This window comes from Helicoverpa zea, chromosome 16, assembly GCF_022581195.2.
Source record: "Helicoverpa zea isolate HzStark_Cry1AcR chromosome 16, ilHelZeax1.1, whole genome shotgun sequence".
Taxonomy (NCBI): Eukaryota; Metazoa; Arthropoda; class Insecta; order Lepidoptera; family Noctuidae; genus Helicoverpa; species Helicoverpa zea.
The window spans coordinates 4,767,584-4,789,705 of NC_061467.1; the positions used below are offsets into that span (position 1 = coordinate 4,767,584).

General features: G+C 34.4%; 2 protein-coding genes across 4 annotated transcripts in view; one reads left to right on the forward strand and one right to left on the reverse strand.

Annotated features, from left to right (window-relative positions):
• Positions 1-138: 138 nt before the first annotated feature.
• On the reverse strand, positions 139-13,008 carry LOC124637574 (ATP-binding cassette sub-family B member 6). 2 transcript variants are annotated; one of them, XM_047174146.1, is made up of 17 exons: positions 12,852-13,008; positions 12,417-12,570; positions 10,964-11,108; positions 10,521-10,720; positions 9,916-10,063; positions 8,069-8,243; positions 7,533-7,699; positions 6,937-7,174; positions 5,996-6,171; positions 5,541-5,610; positions 4,653-4,788; positions 2,947-3,154; positions 2,395-2,573; positions 1,800-1,914; positions 1,241-1,381; positions 789-910; positions 139-646 (listed from the first exon to the last, which is right to left on the reverse strand). In XM_047174146.1, exons 2-17 carry the CDS (start codon positions 12,563-12,565, stop codon positions 472-474), a joined length of 2,544 nt encoding a protein of 847 aa, XP_047030102.1. In that variant the 5' UTR covers positions 12,566-12,570; positions 12,852-13,008; the 3' UTR covers positions 139-471. The 2 variants fall into 2 exon arrangements, with proteins under 2 accessions (XP_047030102.1, XP_047030103.1); XM_047174147.1 differs by having other exon boundaries at positions 12,417-12,582; positions 12,852-12,993.
• A 1,704-nt stretch (positions 13,009-14,712) lies between these two features.
• Positions 14,713-22,122, forward strand: part of LOC124637266 (G protein-coupled receptor kinase 1) — a 38,556-nt gene continuing 31,146 nt past the window's right edge. For both annotated transcript variants that reach the window (XM_047173598.1, XM_047173599.1), the window contains exons 1-2: positions 14,713-15,198; positions 21,033-21,109. In XM_047173598.1, the coding sequence (XP_047029554.1) occupies positions 15,086-15,198; positions 21,033-21,109 (190 nt within the window). In that variant the 5' untranslated portion in view covers positions 14,713-15,085. The remainder of the gene's footprint in view (positions 15,199-21,032; positions 21,110-22,122) is intronic.

Consider the following 22,122-nt stretch of genomic DNA (forward strand, 5'->3'; position numbering starts at 1 on the left):
TTTGCGCACTGTACACTTAAGGCAATAAACCAATAAATCGCTTCTGCGCAGGTGAAGGTCAGGACTCAATATTATATCCCTGCCGATGATTATAATTTAACATTATATTTACCTTGCCAAATAAATAAAAATGCCAAGTTATAAATAAAAACAGTTTTAATAACACTGAAATAGCACATAAAATTTCCCATCACATTTTTAATACTACTAGGTACAATATAGTTACATCATCACAATGTCAACTTCTGTACATCATTAGGTTTGTTCGGTGAGCTAATGCTTGTGCATAATGTACATAGGATATTGATACAAAAATTATTTGGTTACAAATGCTCTTCGCGAGCGATCTGTCATGTCCCTTAGTCTAACTCCCTCAAACCAAACAATTGACACTAGGAATCGATAATATTCGAATTCACTGATCCACGAACCGACTAGCACCCTGCTTCGTTACGTATTTACTGTGCACACTTATAAATGTCCGTGTCCGTGTCCGAAGGCGCTGACGCCGTTGGGCTGTCCGGGCGGCGGCCGAGGCTCGTTGTTGTTGTTGCCCTCGCCGTTGCTTTCGTTGTTGTTACGGTTCTCCAGTTGCTGTTGCCACATTGACGCGTAGAAGCCGGCTTGGGCCAGAAGCGCTTCGTGACTGCAAAAAAATTGTGACATATAAAAAGTTGATCAGAAACAACAAGACGACGGGAGGCGGCTTTTACATTCAATCAGTTCAGGCAAAAATGTGTAGAGAAAATGTGGCAAGACGTAAATGTTGAGTGAGAGGGAATACTCACTTTCCTCTTTCGATGATTTCTCCCTCCTTCAAGACAAGAATTTCGTCAGCGTGTATAATGGTAGAGAGTCTGTGAGCTATTATTAATGTTGTCCTATTCGCACAAACACGCGCTAATGCCGCCTGAAACAAAAAAGATCACCATTAACAAGAGAAAAGTTAAAGTCACGCGGATCGATCGACCATAAAGTTAAGCAACGCCTGGTGCGGTTGGTTCGTGGATGGATGAACATCTTTTCAAGACAAGCTTTCCGCGTTTATGTCATTTGAACATCTTTGGCAGTCATAATCCAGAAAGACTGACAACCTCTTACCAAGGGGTATCAAGTTAATACCAGGGTAACTTGGTCGAGGAGGTCAAATAGGCAGTCGGCTTTCCGTAAAACACTGGTATTCAGCTGCATCCAGTTAGACTGGAAGCCTCCTAGAGCTAAAATTAAGCTTATTTCATACCTGTATATTTCTTTCTGTGTTGGTATCGAGTGCTGACGTAGCTTCGTCAAGTAGGACTATGGCCGGATCCTTGAGTATAGTTCGCGCGATTGCTATTCTTTGCTTTTCACCTCCACTAAGACGCAAGCCTCTCTCACCGACCTGCGATGATAAATATTTCCATTACCTTGTAACTAACCCACTTTTTTTTGTCTAGCACAAAAAACCAAGCATCAAGATTCGAGTTGACAAACCCTAAATTTGTTACCCTAAAGAAGTGACCACTGAAAGAATTTTTGCAATTCTTTGTTAGTTTGTAGAGACCTTTATAAAGATTCTTGGAAATTAAATGTGGGAACTAACTTTTGTATCTTTCAAGCATTAGCAAAATATGACGTTTTTTTTTATTTTCAGAAAACTACTACGTGCTCTTCGCGGTTGTAATAATTACAAAAGGATTAAAAGGATAAGATTGTTAGAAACTAAACGTGGTAACCTCAAAAGTTTTTGCATCTCTCAACCGTTATATTTTTTTTTCAAAGTTGTTAGAATTACATTACTATGATAATGATTTGTTTACCTGTGTATCATAAGCATCTGGGAATGTGAGGATTCTGTCGTGAATGTCAGCATTTTTAGCCGCTGATATGATATCCGCCGCCGGCGCATTTAGTTTTCCATACTGAATATTGTACCTGAAAAAGATGACGACTGTTAGTAGTATGGAACGAGGAAAACTGCTGCACCAATCAAATATTTTTTTAAATAAAATTGGGATGAAGGCAGGAAGATAACTATGAGAATACTGTAGAAAACATTTTTCTTTAGTTTTTAATTGTATTCAATAGTTTTGAAAACAAAGGCCATGCACATTGAGGGCCTTACACGTTTCTTTTGCAATTTTATTTTGTTACTTTTCTTTTTCTTGTTTATTTTTCACAATAAAGTAATAAATAAAATGAATAAATGTGTCTCATTGACAAAAATATGGCTTCCCAGGATTACACAGCTAACTTATGTACTACTACAATTACATCTTAAGCTTTCTTCTAACTCTGACAACCGTATCAAAATCGGTTCAACCAAACACAAGACAATCGCTCACAAACCTACATACAAGTCAAACTGAGAACCTCCTTTTTTGAAGTCGGTTAAGAATGGCATTCACTTCTTACCTAACAGTGTTATTGAACAGCACCGTGTCTTGAGGCACGACGCCTATGTTAGCTCGTAGCGACGCCTGCGTCACGGTCCTCACGTCCTGTCCGTCTACGAGTACCGCGCCCTCGTTCACGTCGTAGAATCGGAATAGAAGCCGCATGATTGTAGACTTGCCAGCACCACTGGGACCCACCTGTATTAGAAGTGTAGGAAGGTTGTTAATTTTTTGTAAAATAGAACATGTTAATAGCATAGTTCAATGCACAAATCCTATTTAAAATGACCTACAAAAAATCGGTCCTACTAAGTCTGACGTGGGCTTGCAGCCTGAAACACTAGCCATTCATTGAAATATTGACTAGAAAGGGCTTATCTACTACGTCTTCACGAAATTATCTTGGATACTAATCATGAGATGCATGATCGTAACAAAATGTAAACATATTTATTGAGTACACAAGAACATTATTGAGTACAGTGGCTCTCGTAGCCACTTAAGGTTTTCTGTAGTAAATGTGTGCAGCATTTCCTGAATAGAATCAGTCAACATTCTGGCACAAACTCACCAAAGCCACAGTGCTGCCCGGAGGCACTTTGAAGCTGACGTTGCTGAGCACGAGCCGCTCCGGGCCGTAGCCGAAGGACACGTGCTTGAACTCGATAGCGCCGCGCCGCACGAGCAGGTCGGGGGCGCCGATGGCGTCGCGCACGTCAGAGTCCACTCGCATCAGGTCGAACATGTTCTCCATGTCTACGAAGTTCTTTTGTATGGCCCTGTGGAAATATTTAGGAGTTAGTTTTGTAGATATAAGGCTAAAAGGAGTTAGATTTCTGGATATAAAGTAGATACAAACAGGTGCTTAACAGAGGTAGGCCGTAAGAAATGAATGCAAATAAAAAAATATATAATGTACTATTCTCATTTAGTACATCTTCTCACAGTGAAAGACTCACAAAACGTGGTATAGTCGAAAAAAAGCGTTGCTGAAGTGAAATTTTGAAAGGCATACATAATAGGTAAATAAGCACAGGAGCCATATAAAGCAAGTGTCATGTGATGTTCACACAAGGTGTACGAAATTAGCGCAATCTACAAGGAAAGGCGCTTCGTCGATAACTCCTGGCGATTCAAGCCATATAATCCCAAAGAAATACAATAATCACTTTAACGTAAAACGAACTTAGTTGTAAGGTATCAGTTGACAAGTCGCTGCATGATTAATTGGATTAGGTATGATAAACTCTTTTATTGTGCACTGCAACTAACATGACCTCATATTGCACAACATTATGTATATCTGACGCATCAGGTTTACAGGCCAATATGTCAATCCATTATCATATTTCTATGCATATTCTGACTAATGATGGCGATAAACGAAGCTAGTTTAAAAGCATTTATTTTTTATCAAACTTTAGGCTATCCCAATCAAAACTAATTGATTGCAATTTTCAGAGCGTTGATTTAAAAATTATTGAACTTATCACTAAACGTACTGAATAAACTTTATCTATAGTTGTAATAAATTAATTAATTAGTCAGAACATTTGTTGAATTTTATGCATAATCAAATTAATCACTCAATGTACTGGATCATTATTATCATAGATGTCGTCATACGTATTTTACATATAAAACTAGCGGGATCTCGCGGTTTCACCTGATTCCTGAGGGACCTACATTTCGCACTCTGCTAAAAAGCAGTCTAATAATTATTCTTATATCGGGTGTGTCGTTCACAATCACATTAAATCCTATCGCATATACTTTATGATATTCTATGGCGAATTGTAAAAAAAATAATCGAATCCATTCAGTGGTTTAACCACAGGATTCATTTTTCGTTTTTATAATTTACAACATCATGTGTAAAGCAGATATAAAGTTAGGAGTATCGAATGTTTTGACCAGTTGACAGCTGTCAGTTTTCAAGGAAGAATTTCAGTTGTTTGTAATGACTGACTTTTATGTGGTGTTTCAATTTTCGCACATTTTTATTCTATTTACTTTGTTTGAAAAATTAATTTCTTTATTTTTACGTATTTTTCTTTTTCTTTGATAGAATCGATATATATTAATCAGTATATTAACGCATTTCATTTAATGTGATTGTGAACGACACACCCGATTACTTATGAGCTGTATATTGCCAGGTTTCATGAAAATCCATCTTGTAGTTTTTGCTTTAAAGAGGAACAAACGTCCATGCGTACACACAAACTTTGGCATTTATAATAGAATAATAGGATTTATCGGCCTTATATGACGTACCTATAATAAGTTCCGAACCAATTGAGTGGTACGTATAGCTGCACTATATAAGAAGCGAAGAGCACGTAGTCTCCCACTGTCAGTTGGTTTGTTTCCACTACCATTGACACGCAGAGCAACGATCCAGCCAGTAGACCTGAGTACAAAATGTTTTATTTATCTCTAAACATTACGTATATAACTAAGGGCTGATTTTTCAATAGTCCGATAGCTTTATATAATAATCTGTAGAAAGAATACGTCACTTTGGCCGTTTTTGTGAAGAATAATGTAAAACCGATCGTTAAAAATATTTATTCTTGAAATAAAGATGGACTACAAAAATCAGCTCATTGGTTACAACTACATAAAAGGTCTAGACATACTTTACATACATAATTTGATTACAGAAAAATCTATTACATATGTATTTTTACTAGGAATCGAAATATGTTTGTTCCCAGAAATCAACGCAAATCATTCTCGATTTCAAATTTATCATATGAATAAATAAAATACAAACGCCAACTGTTTAATCGATACGTAATAATGGTCATTGCTTTTATCAACTGTAGTTGAATCATACGTAATTACTTCATGACGAGTTACAGAATACAGATATTGCGTAGTTGCATGCATGACTATCATTTAAATAATTGAAAAGATTCAATATGATACAATTTATAACTTATCGAGCGTAACTGGACACAGTTTGAAAAGGCATGATTTTTTTGTTCGATTTTTTTGTTAATCAAAAATCGTCCTCAACCAGGTTTTTTTTTTACTCGAAACTACATAATTATATTTTTCCTCATTTGTTTTCCTTATATTTCGACAGAAAAATAATAGGTGCTTGTCAAAAGGGAAAAGCTCGTAAAAACTTCAAACACAAAAATCAAGGACACTTACCGCTGCAAATAATCACATTTTGTAACGTGTTCAGCATATTGAGTGTTATCAGGGACTTGAACTCCTCTTTCTGAAAATATTCAATGGTTAATTTAATCAACTTATATTCTTAAAATGTATTTACGCTGGCTGCGCCCTTGGGATAGGGCAGGAGATGATGAATCTAAATCCAACTAGTATTATAAATGTAAACGAATGTGTAAAAAAATATAAAAAAACATTGGTTCTCAGCTGCATCTGATTAGACAGGTAGCCGGACACAGCATAGGGAAAAGGCTAGGCAGATGATGAAACGAATCCGTTTTTTTTTCGATCACGACATAACTGTTAAACCGATTATAAGAGCTAGAAAGGACCCTGGATCCTGGAGCGAAATTGTATTATAAAATGTATAAAAATTTGGACGCGGACGAAACTCGAAGCTTTTTTTTAAAAAAAACTGTATTTATTCTCACCTGATAATTAACAATAGCCTCTCTATAAGACACAACTTCGTACGCCTCAGCGCCATAATACTTGACAGTCTCATAATTCAGCAGCGAGTCTACGGACCGCGCCTTCTGTTCGTTGTCGGCTAAGTTCATGCGTCGCTGGAACTTCGTGCGCCATTCCGTCACGGCTATCGTCGCAACTGCAATGTTTGTAAGGATCGTTATCAACATGTAGGTAACCTAATATGATTCGATATTTGGTTATTATGTCAATAAGATAAGAAATAATATCATACTGATACATAAAACAAAGGAGTTTAATGCGGTTATTGGTATTGTGCATATAACATTATGTAGATATTGTTGTTCCAAATATTCGATTTACTTAACTCCAAACAGTGAGAACAGGTGAATATCATTCCTACAGGCACGTCAATTAAAATTCCCTATTAATCAAGGCTAGGCTTCAGGCATACGTAAACATACAGACATATGTGAATACTAGGTACTCTGAGCATCAAAAAATAGTAATTTACTCCAAAACAATAATCAAGGCCAAACGTTAATACTACACACGCGATTGTTGTTCAAAAAATCAATACAATAACAAAGGGACTGGAAACAGTTAAATTAGATAAAAAAACCTACTACCTACATATTTTACGTACAATTACCGGCACGCGACTAACCGATATACGATATGATAGTCCGATAAATCGACCACCATTTAAGGTACTTACTACCTATAGCTTCACATTTAACAAAAAAGGACATTTATTATCCATGAATTGCGATTAAAGTACCTATCGCAAAATTTACAACTTATTACCAACTTATTGTTTGATAACACGCCTCCCAATCGATAACTATTTCCTGCGACCTTTACCGATAGAACACAACGCTCATTGAAAATAACGACCGCAAAGCTATCAATAGGATATAAGGCAAATGTTAGAAATACTCACTTATATAGAGTACCATGGTTGAGAACACTATTAGACCGAACCACGCGTTGAATTCCGATACAAAGTATATGACAGCCACGATAATATCTATAAGGGTCGGTGTGATTGAGAACAAGATGTATGAAAGTAGATTGTCTATGGAGTCCGTTCCTCTATCCATTACTCTTAAGACCTCTCCTGTCTTTCTTGATAAGTGCCACCGCAGGGGCAAGTCGTGAAGATGCTTAAATAATTCTAACTGAAACAGAATAAAACATACGTCAATTGTGACTAGTAAGTAATAAGCAAAATCAATAAATATTTTAAGTCATACATGGAATAGTATATACCACTGGTAAACCAATCGTGAATCGAGCAGTAAAACATGCAGGTCAACCTACCCGAATGACAAATTTTACCAATCGAACATTAACCTTCCTGTCTATATGAGGTTGAAAATCTATTGAAGATATTGACAAATATAAGTAGGTTGATATGCTCTCGTCTGTACGTGATATTTTTTACAGAAATATTACCCATAAGTCAGTCAGGTATATGTATAAAGAGAATCATTTTTTTCCTACCTATATGAAGACAATATTATCAATATACAATACCTGTAATTCCCTAGTAGTATACTGCTGCACTTTGATCCATAAGAACGACCGCAGATTGTTGAGGAAGCCCATACCTCCCGTACCTCCTCCCTGGAGGAACTTGAATAGCACATAGATCACCACCAAGTCCCATCGGAAGTAGTACGGCGGAATTGATATACTATCCACTGGAAGAGAACGCATTTTGTACATACAGTTTTAGCTGTGAAAGAAGCTATGATGATGACAAAAAAAGTATGTGCCTAAAAATGATGCTAAATATTCTGCCTAAAAATGATGGATTGGTAAAACACGATTTTCCTACAAAGTAAATTAAGCCAGTTTTACATAGGTAAGACAAAAATTATGACATACGACATTGTTATTTATTCATGATTAGGTTGTCACTAGCGATTTTGCTCAGATTATCAGTAGTGCGGCGTGCTTGGATTTCCCATGCTGTATTCCTCATTAACGAACCAATTCAATACTTCCTTCGAAATTGTCTAATAATAATTGCTTACAAAGAATACTTATATGTAGGGTTATTAACTTACCTATTTTCTTACTATAAATAGGCACATAAAGGTTAACAGCTCGTCCAGCGATGAGGGCCAAAACGCATATAAGGACGTAGATTTGTAGGCAGGCGCTCTTCCGCGGCCATAGGAACGGCAGCAAAGTGCGTAGTTTGCCAAACACATTGCGGAATGTTGATCTATTTTCATCTTGCTATAAAGGAAAAGGACAATTTTCATTGTAATAAAAATTCTTAAAAAACTTCGAGCTTACTTCTAGCTTATTCACTATTTTTTATTTTAAGTTTTATGATACTGAATGGGTGTCCAACGTCACGTATATGTTATCTAACGTCTTATCACCATAATGTCGATATTCTTCCTTCAGGCCAAGTTGAATGAACCTTAAAAGACTAGATAACTACAAAAAAACAGATAAATAATAAAACTAGAATAATCTCACAGGGATGTAGACGTGAAAGTATTTCCCCATTTCATGCATTGCTGAGTTAACCATTTAAACAGTCTGAAAATAAACATCTTTTGAAAATAACTACATGTTTCATAATAATATTAGCATTTCAAGACAAGAATAGGAGAAACAAAGAAATTAATTCAATCACACTTTGGTGGAACGGAATTCAGTTTCGAAGATATTCGATTGCCGATAAATTATCAGTGCATATCTAGGAAGTAAGAGTGAAAATCTGCATTATATCAGAATCGCCCCTGTGGATACTATCAATACGAATTATAATATTCAGATATACACCACAGGCATAACCAAGTTAGAAAGTGTATGAGAACTGTTTCCTTTATAACTCCAAGTTCAGCATTGTTTTTATTACTTTTCAGACTGTTTAATTGTACTCACCCTATTTGAAAATGTAATCAAAAAATATATCACGCTACGCCAGTTCGGAAATGAACGTGTAACGTAAAAGAGATTTATACACTTGAAAATTTAATCACCTGTTTTAATTTAAATACACCCTTGTCGACGGTTAGAACAATAAAATGATTTTGATACGGACATGACATCTTAACCTATATCTAAACTACGAAAAAATGAACAAAATGACGTGAGTGACAAAGAAGGGGGACATTGAAAAAGTTTGATATCATCTTAAAAAGTTTTTATTACAACCAGGCAAATTCAAAATGCAAGTGTTCATTACATTTTTCATAAGTTTTAATATTTAAGCATAGCCTAGGAATTTCCAGCATTATTCCCGGTTAAGGACCAATATAACACGAACTACGAGCTTATGTACGTTTCCTAAGAAAGCGGAAACCGTCCGACCGCCCGCAAACCTTGACCTATATTTATAAGGTTTCTTTAAAATTCTATACTAACAGATATCTAGCTATCGATTCAAGTCGAATGCACAAGTTTTCTTATTGTGTTGTATTATTCACGGCGTGCAAGCGTTGCAAGATGCGGTCTTTAGAAAATCAAGTGCACATTTTATACAATAAGATTGTACTTAGTTGTAACAGAAATGCTAACTTTTATCAAGCCTAAATATGTATAAAAACATTGTCATTAATATAGCACGCATTTACACCCCTCTTCGGTACCGTTAACTAGCAAATCAACATCGATGAATAGAAAAGAATACGACAAAATAACTCGATTTATTACGACTTACTCGACTACGAAGAGTGTTACTTTGTGTAATGACGTCAGATAGAAAGATATCGAAAAATACATTTAAGTATAAGGGAAGCCGGGAATTATGATGATGAAAGGTTGGCTGTGAGATCGAAGACCGCAAATTGTGTCACCTAAAGTTTTAATATTTTAGTTTTATTTTTTTTGTAATTTGTGAATATTGGTGAACATAATAAAGAATATATCTATGGAATAGATAGTAAATACTTACTCTAGGCGGTATATTTCTTCGGTTATCATCGTCTTCAAGGTACTCGAACTGGTGCATAATCCCGGGTGCCTTCATGCCGAGCACGAACATGATCATGCACGACACGTAACGTCCTACGAATAGGGACATCTCCAGACGGTCTTGAAGACTGCGGACAATGACAAAATTATAAACTTATTACGAGGAATCGATTCGGTTAAGACTAGCTGTTTCCCCGCGGTTTTACCCTCATCCGGAGGAACTTCTTCAAGAGCCCGATATAAAAGATAGCCTGTGTCGCTCGGGAAAAGTCTAGCTTTCCGACAGTGCAATTTTTTTTTTCAAATCTTTATGTAGTTTTAGCTTTAGGGTACCAAAAAAATTGTCTCCTCATTAGTGTAGAAGTATAGTTTGTACAAGTCATAGGTATGTTTACAATTAGATATCGTATTTGAGAATCAGAATGAATAACGTATTTCTTTATTTGTTTGGTATTATTAATTGGTACATTATGATAAAAACAAATATTGGTCTGCAGTCATCTTTATTTGTGTATCTGTTTAATCAAATCACACAAATTCACTGAGACAATAGATTGAATACTGAGAAAGGAAAAATATACTCACTTTTTCAAATGCCACCACCATCCTTCTTTATTGAGATTCAGGAAGGAAAGGTTTTCTGACACAAATATCAAAGCCCAGAAGACAAGAAGTACAAATCCGTGTCCTCTTGGAGGAACCGAGGGTAACAGGAACCGCCTCTCCAGCACCGCCAAGTAGGCCGACAGGGGAAATACTACTAAAGTTATCACTAAAGCTAATATCTGAAACAATAGTATTTACGATCAATTACGAAACGAATATAAAGAGTTGTTGATAACGTCAGTTGTGGACAAATTACGCATCGCTATTCTAAAAATCTACAAACTAAAATAAAGCTATAGCGAATTTATTTGATAGTCATGATGAAAAGGGGTATCCATCTACATATTAAGATTACAGATTTTAAAAAACATTATTCATGAAATAACTGTTCCTTCAACTAAGAATAAATCGGAAATTATTACCATATATCCATAAATAGATCCTCCTTTAAATACAAAAGCCTGTAGCAGGAATCTTATCACAGCCAGCACGGGTACAAACAACGTGAAAAACAATTGAACGGCGAAAAGCCGTGAACTTCTCACATCCACCACTTCCGTAGCATATCTGGAAAGAAAACCCTTTTTAGTTCTTGAAATATTTTACTTGTTATACCTATATTACTTGTCCTATTATTTTAAATTGGATTGAGGAAAAAATTATATACGTAATTATTTTTATATTTATATTTTTTACCCTCAACAAATTTTGTAACTAGCTTCTGCCAGCGGTTTCATCCATTTCATCAGCTACTTCCCGCAAATGGGACCAAATAGCTTTTTTTTTCTCATACATATAAGCTTTATAACTGACATGTATTACCAAAGTAAAATCCTTTTAGCATGATAGAGTAATAAACATCTTTACATGATTAATAGGATTCTACTTGCGATACAGTGGAAACTGCTTGGCTAGGAAAGGTTTGTATTATTATCTATTATTGAATAACTAGGCATTGTGTAAATTAACTGATAGCACTATGTGTGTTAGAACCAATCAGCATATATTATATATCATTTTACTCATACAGCATGCATTAATTATATATACTAGACAAAAAAACTATTCTCGTTCTTCTTTTGCAAATGATTTTCACATTTAATCCATGTTTTCCTTATAGGAATAAATTATAATCAATGGGATTATTCAAAGTATCTCTGCATTACACACTGGCCTAAATGTGACACTCATATGAATACTTAACTACATTTTTAAGAGGTTTAAGGTACAAGTTGGCAGCCGACCGCAAGTGACAACTGCAGACGACATGTTGTCGCTTCATTCAACTACGGAGGGAATTTCATAGAAATACATAGAAACCAGTAGTGTCGTTGTGACACGTCGTCTGCAGTTGTCGCCTGCGGTCGGCTGCCAACTTGTACCTTTACACATTACTGTTTGAGACCTTGTGCATAAAAATCAAGTAATAAAAAAAATATAGCATTTCACTCGTAGATTGCCAGTATTATTCAGTATTGCAACATGTTATGAAAGAAAATCACTAGCATTTTATTTTAGAATAAGTATTTTATATAATAGTATTGACCTACTTCATGTTGAATAAAATTAACATGTTTTCCTGTACATTTATTTCAAGGAACACATGTTACGTGTACATGTGCTTCTAAGATTGCTTGGTTGTAGCTAAATACTTTACAAAATAATCATTGGATTACTATAAAAGAAGTTTGAATTGATTCATGGGGGAAAATTAAAGAAATTATAATTTGTATAATCTATTTTTATCTTATCAACTGAATAACAAGAAAGCATGTTTTATTCAGTAGTGAATGTGCTGCAACAACAAGAAATTATGTACTCTATCAACGTTGTTAAAAATAAATCTCATTATTATCTAATCTATTGGTCACTTACCTTTTATACATAACAATCTGTATCAGTCCAAATATTAGCAGAAATCCACCAATTAAGATAGCGGAGGCTGTCTCCATGAAACACTGGGATATTCCATGGTCCACCCATATCTCACCCAGGGTAACGTTAGGGGGGCAATATTCCATCATTTTTGCTGCAAATAATTTTAATATAGTCTCTTTATGTCATGCTCACGTAGCCTTTCTTGTATTTTTATTTATAGTATAACATGATACGAAGAAAAAAATATCGTTACCATGTCCAATTAGAAACGAATGAAGACTATGAGTAATCAATGCAAAGTAAAATTATAATTTACGAAATAAATTAAATAAGACGTAGACAGTACACATCACAATAAAATGTAGATAGTTTGGGTACGTAAAAATAATTTGTCATTCTTAAAATTTTACACATTAATACAGTAATACTTACAGCGCGGTTAAGTTTGCAACGCGGTTTTGGCTTTAAATTTCATCAAAACACACTGCCGGCTCTCATAACGCCTTATCAAAATGCCCTAATCATTAAATTTGAGAATTAAAAATTATTTTATTTTGACAGCTGAGGACATGACAGATACATAGACAAGTCGTATATTTTTTAAAAGGCATTTTTGGTCATGGAAGGAATTTTTGACGTTTAACCATAGACAAAATTTATAAAGCCTGCCATTCATGAGATTCAGATTAATAGAAAAAGCAGCCAAACCCATCCATAAAGTAATGCTGAAAAAAATCTTCATATCGCTGAAATAAAGGATCTAAGATAAATCAATGGATATTGAATAATGAAATGGATATTGGATAATGAATATTGTTTGTGTTTAACAATTTCAAGACGGAAAACATGTTAATTTAAATGAAGTAGATCAGCACTAATCTATGGTAAACTTTATGCTAAATTACGTACTTAGGTGTTATTTTTCAACATTACACAATTTCTATCCCATTGTTCTATCCAGTCCATAGATGTAATATAATAAACAAGATTGCGCACGCTCGAAATATATATTTACTAAATTGAACTCTATTCAAACGCAATAAGGTACTAAATTTGTTGCATAATACACAGAGGCAAATCCGAGCCGAGAGGGATAGTTAGAACGGAGGCCGTTTGTCTCTTTCTAACACCTTGCCAGCATAAAAAAATGTTGTGATCAACAGTTTTGTCTTCCCAAAAAAACAATTGAATCACATATATTTTTATCTTATTTTAACAATTGTAAGTCAACAAATTAATAAAAATCGCTTTAATTTATTATACGAATAAATTATTTATATAAATTATGTATTATTCTTAAAACATAAACAACATAAATTTTTATTTTGTTTTTTTTTTTTTTTTTCTAGCGGTAACCCTGAACATTCTTGGCGCGAAATCAGCATTTAAAATTTTGTTTATATTTTTTGTATTAAATCAATTTAAACTATTTAAATGGTGAAAAAGTGTTGCATTTATACTTGTAAAAGTGAATCCTATGGTGGTTGCAATATATCGTTCCACAGGTTAGCTAATAATAACATTTTCGTAAACCAAACAACTAGGGTGCCCATGAATTCTTGTAATGAGTGAAAATATGGGTGATGGATTTTAAAACTGTTGTACTATTGTTATAGCTTCCCAAAAAATGAAGAAAGGCGCCATAAATGGCTCAGCAGTCTATATATGAAGTAGAAATACAAAAAAAACAGTCTTCACTCCGAATCTTCCTGCTTTTATACTGCTAATTCCCGCTAATTATTAAAAGCCTTTATAAGTATCTTAAGGTCACAAACTGCGTAAGTTAAAACTTCAATACCAATCTGCGTTTAATAATCTTAGCAAATTCGGATTTGTCTCACATAGCTTAATCTCATAGTCACCCTATTAGAAAGGGACAGACAGCCTCCGTACTAACTGTTTCACTCGGCTCGTTTTTTGGGTTTATATGCGCAGTCTTGTTTACTAATATTATGTCTATGATCCAGTCACAAAAGAAAATGAGTACTGAAACCTACAGTTTTCAGCTGACAATATCATCGAAGAAACACTGTATAATCCAAAGTAGAATTTAGACATCTTTTACCGAGTAAAAGGAAAGTAAAACAACCCAAGGAGCCATGTTCGTAAATTCAACATGTACTTAAATAAATAAAATTGAATTATTTGAATCATTCATTTTATTTGCTTTTTGTCTTTAAAAATGTAAAAGACATTGAGTGTTTCTGAACGTGCATCGGAAAATCGTTATGAATGTGTGTGTGGGAAATCGTATCGTGTTTACAACAATACGATTTCCTAGTGTGCGTCAGACAGTTCCGGATGTGTGAGTAGTCGCGGAGTGACGGGTGTTGGATTAGATTACGTTTTTAGCGATTGTAAATCATTATTTGTTGTAGCTTCTTTCCGTGTAATATCTGCTACAATTAATTATAAAAATAACGTTAATCTCTAATGATAGTTTGCGCATAAGTTACGTGGTCCTATGTTAGTAAAAAAATATTCTGCGAATGTGAATGATCAGCATGTGTCACCACTCATCAACAAATTCTGTGAAACGGTGAACAGTCGCGATGTGAGGAAAGTTATGACTATCAGCTGAAATCAACTTGATTTAGTTAGTGTTTGTGTTGCGAACCAGTGTTATTTATTTTTTGTCTGGTGAAGGTGATAAATTCAGAGTCAAAATGGCGGACCTCGAGGCTGTGCTGGCAGACGTCAGCTACTTGATGGCTATGGAGAAGTCGAAATGCACTCCAGCAGCACGAGCTAGTAAAAAGATTGTTCTGCCAGACCCAAGGTAATATCCCCAGGCGTGTCACCGCGTCATGGCTCCCCGGTCGATCATGTTTACACGATTCTGTGAAAGACTCACAAACTTGTTTACAAAATTGATTTTAAAACGATTTATTAACAATGCTGTGAGATGATGAACAATTGTAGAATAATCATGATTCGAGACAAAATTTCATACCTTTGGTTACTAGTTCAGGCACAGGTTAATACTGTAAAAGTCATTGTACTTTATTAAATGAAGTTGAGATAAAAGACTAGAATTCGAGTTTGGAGCACTATAATGATTCAAATAACAACAATACTAGTGTGGGAGTCAGTTTTTGTTGTTAAACAAAAAGGAAATAAATTGAGGTCATTAACATCTGTTCAGGTCATTGCACTCAATCATATACCTTGTTAAAATTTATTTTTACACCAAAATAGCAGATTCAGAATTAATTAATAACCTGCTTTTGAATTGAATTAACTATTTATAGTATTAATTTCTCATGATTTGACCTACTGTGAAGAGAAACAAACAAAGTACTTTTATATATTAAAATAATAAATTATAATATTTATTATTGTAAGCAAACCAGTTTATTGGTAATTTAAATATTTAAAACATTGAAAAGTGTTATCTTCTTTTCATTTCATTTATGGGAATTTAGGCAGGATTATTTATGTGTGCAGATAAAATGCAAGATATCTCTTAGGTAATAATTTGAAAGCACAAAAACACTAAAATGAAGATATTTTAATACAAAATTATAGTCTAACTAGATTCTGCTAAGCTTAATACATTGGTTGTTATTTTCATTTGTAATGAACTAAATCGAGTTGGTCCAGGCAGTCAGCAATTAGGATAAAATGATGTTTTTTGGTGTAAAAATATGAATATGAAAACATAGCTTTTATATTCTATGAATTTAAATTAATAATTAATGTTTTTCCCTAGGTATCTCTAGGTGGTTCACTAAGCTTTTAACTAGAAAGTCAAAAATCCTTTACCAAAAAAAATGATTCCTTGTATGAAACCAAGCATATAGGTATTTCTCTCTATGTATACATCTTTATGTATACTAAAACTTATTTTCGTCATTTATAATGAGGAGTTTAGTCAACATAAGCAGTCCTATTCTTTGCTTTGTCTACATTCCAATAAGATTATTTATCAGTGAACTGGTGCTGCAAATACTTTTTAAGTGTGAAAGTAGAAAGGGCACTTAATAGTAAAACCTTAGCCAAGTTAGCAATGTTAATCAATGGGAAAGTACCAAGGTTGAGGTTGAATATATTACATTCAATTGTGTTGCCTAAGCTGCATCCTGTTAGACTGGAAGCCGACCCCAAAATAATTGGAAAAAGGCTAGGCAGATGATGATGATGATGATTGTGTTACCTTGAAATACTTAAACAAACCATACTGAACTCTTAAATCCCTACTAATATTATAAATGCGAAAGTAACTCTGTCTGTCTGTTACACTTTCACGTCTAAACCACTGAACTGATTTTAATAAAATTTGGTACAGAGATAGAGTTGACCTTGAGAAAGAACATAGGATAGTTTTTATCCCAGACTATTGAAGAATATAACACACTATATAACCAAACTCTATGCGGGCGAAGCCGCGGTCGGAATCTGTTCTATACCATACTTCTTCATATAAATACAAGAAACTTTTTTATAAACAGTAATCATCCTACTATGGAATTGTATATTACCCCATTTATAAACAAAGATCAAAGGTCTTGTTTGACCTCTTAAATCTTTAACGGAGATTAATGTCACTATTGAAGTGTTACTCACAGTTCTGTTAGGCCATATAAACAGACTGAACGGTCACTGATTCATTCCAGTGACTCATTGGTAATTTGAAGCTGCAAAAAACGTTTTGGGCAACTTCTTTTGATTTTTGCGATAGGTGTATTTCCTGTGCTATTACAGAATTCATACTTTTATGATTGCTTTTAAGTGTGACATAAATTATATTAATAGCATCAGGATATACAATAGTTACAATACCATTACCATATAGTTACAATTTTTTTTTGTTTATCCAAATGAAGTCCACCAAGTTTGTTTATAGGGAAAAAAATAAAATTATAGTAATATAGGTAGTAGGAAAAATAATGTAGTCATTAAAATAGATCAAGTATTTATCTATCAACATAATTATGTCGATGAAGTAGGTATAGTCACCCAGGTAAAGTTTAGCTTATGAATAGTGAAAGACAGGTTTATAATATGAAATTAATTTTTAATTATATTGTATTTGAGTGAATCTCACCATTATATTTTTCAGTTAGGTTCCCTCAATTATCTTTCATCATCAACCCAACAGTAAAACTGCTCCTTCCTCAGGCTTTAATGTAAAATAAATTATAGTATGGTCTTTCATTATAAAAATTAGGTAGGTAGTAAAGTTATAAATTCTCGAAAATAAACTACAATCAAGAATGAACCAAATTATAAAATTCAGTTACTTTCAATCGATCTGTTATAACTGAATTAAGAGCTCATCATAAGTAATTGTCATATTTATAAAAAAAAAAAACAATTTTCAATGCCAGAAAAATTTACTTTTCAGGAATGAAATTAAATGCGATTATGACGTTTTTCTACGTATTTTTACCCACTGAGTGGTTTACCTCACAAATTACAGTTTATATTTTTTAGTTGGTTTTTTAGTCGCACGCACGCGAGTTTGTTTCGTGACCTCTCTGTTCATCTATTCAAACAAGTCACAACCTAAATAAACTTACTACTTTGTCACAAACGTGTATGCTGAATGAACCTGTTATGAAGTATATCACGTGTAAGCAAGGTTCGGTTCTACCTACATTGACCTACAAGGTTCCTCACTGTAAAGAAGCCTGTCGCAAGAAGCAGCAATTGTACTGACCACAGAAAATTGTTTTATAAATAAATAAATTTGAATTTAATTAAATAAGTATTGTTATACACTTAGCCGATTGGTAGTACTATCGATTTATCCGGAATAACCTCCGAAAAAAAATACTTGTAAAGTTACTTCGTCTAGTTACTCTTTATCATAGGCTATTTTTTATCCGGACACGGGAAATAATTAGTTGCCTCGGGATGCGGGTGGAACTGTGGGGAACAGCTAGTTCAAAATAAACATTAGAGAGAGAATCCTACGCCAATGACGCAAATGTTGTTAACGACCCATAAACTTAACATACCGATCAATCATTTTAAATAAAATTAAAAGCTATTAGTGACAACTTGACAAATTGTTCTTTTATCATAAAGTGACACGAATCTTATTTAATGACCATAATTATTTATACGAATAAATTCCAGCTTTTGTTTGATTAAAATTAAGTCTTCAATGGCATTCCTCCAAATTATTTCATAACGTGGTATTTGGGATCGTACGTAGGATGCGAAAAAGTATAATTATGGAATTTTTCTTTCGTACTATGTACATCTACCTAGGTACAGGAAATTAGTAATAATGCCCCAATCAGAAATATAGACCATTACAGACCTGTATGGGATAAAAGTGTCCTCCCTTTGATTAAAATTGGGGCCAATATAGAACTCACGCATAAAAAAATGACACTGTGTTGGAAAAAACTTCTTTTGTACACAGTCCACGTACCTACAGTTTGGTAATTCATGCCCTTCAGTTCCTTTTCCTGCATCTGTTATGGTTAAGTATAGTAAGATTAATCAGAAGCAGATCAGATTACCATTAATATAATATGTACCAGACTCATTATTCTAAGATGTCCAGAAAAAAAAACTGAGGATTCCGTACATCATCCTCCGAGCCTTTTTTCCCAACTATGTTGGGGTCGACATCCAGTCTTGCCGGATGTAGCTGAGTACCAGTGCTTTACAAGGAGCGACTGCCCTATCTGACATCCTCAATCCAGTTACTCAGGCAACCCAATACCCCTTGGTTAGACTCGTGTCAGACTTACTGGCTGAACTGAGGATTCCGTACAATACATATGAAATGGGTACTTTTCTAGCGAAAATATCTGTACTGGAGGACAAAATTAACTTGAGTTGGAAAACTGAGTTGACCCATACATCGATGTAGGTCGCGCTAAGTTTATCAACTGCAAATAAGAGAATCGTAAAAAAGATATTATATTGTGAGGTAACTGAAGATTTACGATTTTCGTATTTTCCGAATATGTAACCTTATTTTCGAGCATGATTCTAGATCAACGGAAATTACCCTAAATGTTTTAATTCTCTTTGAAAATGATTGGAAAACGAAGAATCCTAGGATATAAGGTAAATCTTCATGTTCATGAGAAAAAATATTTTTACAAACAGTTGAAAGACGAAGTGATAAGGGTTTCCTTTATTTCTTTAGGAGTCGGAACCCTATATGCTGTTTTATGATTGTATCCATTATAGGCAATAAAAATCTCACTAGACACTTTTCTTCATGTTTAAAAAAGTAAATACAATCAGCATCTATCATGTACATATTGTACATGTTTTGAGAACTTGCGTACGCGCAACATTCCTTCCGTAGCTGATCTCGAAGCTATGAAATCATAGCATTTCATAGAAAAAGTAATAAAACTACTATTAAAAAAATGCTGTTCCTACATCATCATCATCTTCCTGCCCTGTTCTCAAGTCATTTGGGGTCGGCGCAACATGTCTTTTTCTTCCATTCCTCTCTGTCAGATATCATACTTACATCCACTCCTTTCTGCTTCATGTCCTCTTACAGGCAATCAATCCATCTTTTCCTCGGTCTACCTTTGCCTCTTCTTATACTGTTCCTACAATTACTTGATAAAATTTTCATATTATCTTAAAGCATCCTCATCTACAGGTTGCACAACAACAGATTCTTGCTTCGGCTAAACAAACACGCAGTTTCCTGCAATAACTTAAATTACTATGCAGCTCGCGGATAGCAATTCTCTTTGAATATGATATGTACTCATTTCTGAGCGAGCAGTGGTCATACATGCCGATAAGTCGAGACACTGGCAGAATTTTCAGTTGCTTACCTACTATAAACACGAGGACATTAATAAGTACTTGTTTGCAATTAATGTTAAATTCCACAAAATAACCAAGAATAGGCAGGCATGAGATGCTTTTCGATGGTAATCCTAAATATATACACTATTTTGACTTACTGAATTTCATAAGTCAAAAATGTATAAATCACTCAAATGATGCCCAATTGATGACCCAATCAGGGCATAAAAATAAAAATTCTCAGACTACGCGCGTAACAATCAAAGTGATGGTATGGTATGCAGTGCAGTTTACCAATCAATTTGATTAATTTAACAGAGTGAAGCGTTCGACATAGATGAAGGTATATAAATACGTATTTGGTTGTAATTGTTTTTATTACCTTTAACTGGCGGATGTAAGGACACATTTTTTTGTAATAGGAACATGTTTTTCAATTACAGTACAAACTAGTATCACCACCACGGAGGATGCTAACTAAGCACTCTACTAAGTTCACCGTCGCGTTACAGACGGGCTCGTAAAAAGTTCAAAGGCACGTCTTCACCGAAAAAAATATGGCGGTCGCGACTCTGTAAACAAAACGATAAACTAACATTTTATTTAAGTCGCAATTCCGTAACTTTGTCAAGTATTTCATATGAAAATTGGCGACCATGAATACAAGATATCCTGAATTAGGAAAAAAGATCATACATGATATCTACTATAAAATTATATTATTCAAAATTAATCATTCTCTTCCATTAATTAAACCAAGAATGCTACGGTTTCTTCAGTCTTTCTCCTTTTTACCCGACTGCCAAAAACGATTAAAGAATAAACATTGATAATTTTTCATGTTTTAATGTCTTTTTTGTATTGTTTCAGTGTTCGGAGTGTAATGCACAAATATATGGAAAAGAAGAATGAAGTAAATTTCGACAAAATATTCAATCAAGTCTTAGGTGAGTACTGAAATAAAGCTTTTATGTAACAGTGAACCCTTGCACATACAGCGACACAAATCATTAGATCGGAAAAACAACGAATGATGCACTATGATGGCTAATAGCGCTTTATAACAAACCACATGTCTATTCAAAAAAAAATATATCTTTTAGGATGTGCCAATTTCTTCACTTCCTAACTCTATAATTAATGGGTACTTAAATCGCTAACGCGCCATAAAATTTATAGTGTAACTAGAGGTAAATAATTTGTAGATGTAACAGTAAAAAGTTTTCAAATGGAGCAAAAGAAATAAATCGGGCAGTTACAGTAGGAATTACGACCGTTCGGAAAAATAATGCACGTTCTTAGTGACTGTATAAAACGTAGAACATACGGCTAGATCTGAAACATATGGATAATGTTTTGATCCGTTGATATCCGTCTCAAGATTAATAAACGTCCAATTACTTCGTGCTGTTAAGGGAACTACTAACTTAGCAGTCCAATGCAAGTCTGGCTAACACAACTTGAAATGTGCCTAATGTTCGTTGCAGCAGCCTTATCTTGTTCAATGGGTGGTGTTTGCTAAATGTATATTATGCAAAATGGAATGAACGATATTCTCTGAATAGCGGATGTGCCAAAGCTATCAAAATCTGTTTCCGCATGGTTATCGTAGCATAAATTTTAATATCCAGTATCTGAACTCTGACCGTAGGTAGCTAACTTAATTTAGGTTTCATCTGCCGTCATTATTATAATAGCCACTCTTTATGTTTGTTGAGCCTTAAAAGATTTATTTCAAAAAACAGTTCTATCTTGTTTAATCGTTCACGTCTTTCCAAGTTCCTCGGCTTAGATTAGAGACATTATTGGTCGGTCGATGCTAAAAGAAACAGTGTTGTGTAAACACGAGGGCCCTTTGAGCCGTTTCTTTTCGAGCGATTTACGTCTGCGCTTTTACAATTGCTTCGTAGATTGAACGAGCTCTTATGTCGTCTGATCACACGTCCATGTTTGCTATTAT

Bases quoted from the DNA above. Each gene is read 5' to 3' on its own strand.
- LOC124637574 (XM_047174146.1), bottom strand. From the start codon at position 12,565: ATGATGGAATATTGCCCCCCTAACGTTACCCTGGGTGAGATATGGGTG. The intron at 10,721-10,963 runs GTAATAATTTCC...CTATTGTTTCAG, and splicing joins GATCTATTTATGGATATATG to ATATTAGCTTTAGTGATAAC. The intron at 3,155-4,652 runs GTACGTCATATA...ATATTTCCACAG, and splicing joins TGGTTCGGAACTTATTATAG to GGCCATACAAAAGAACTTCG.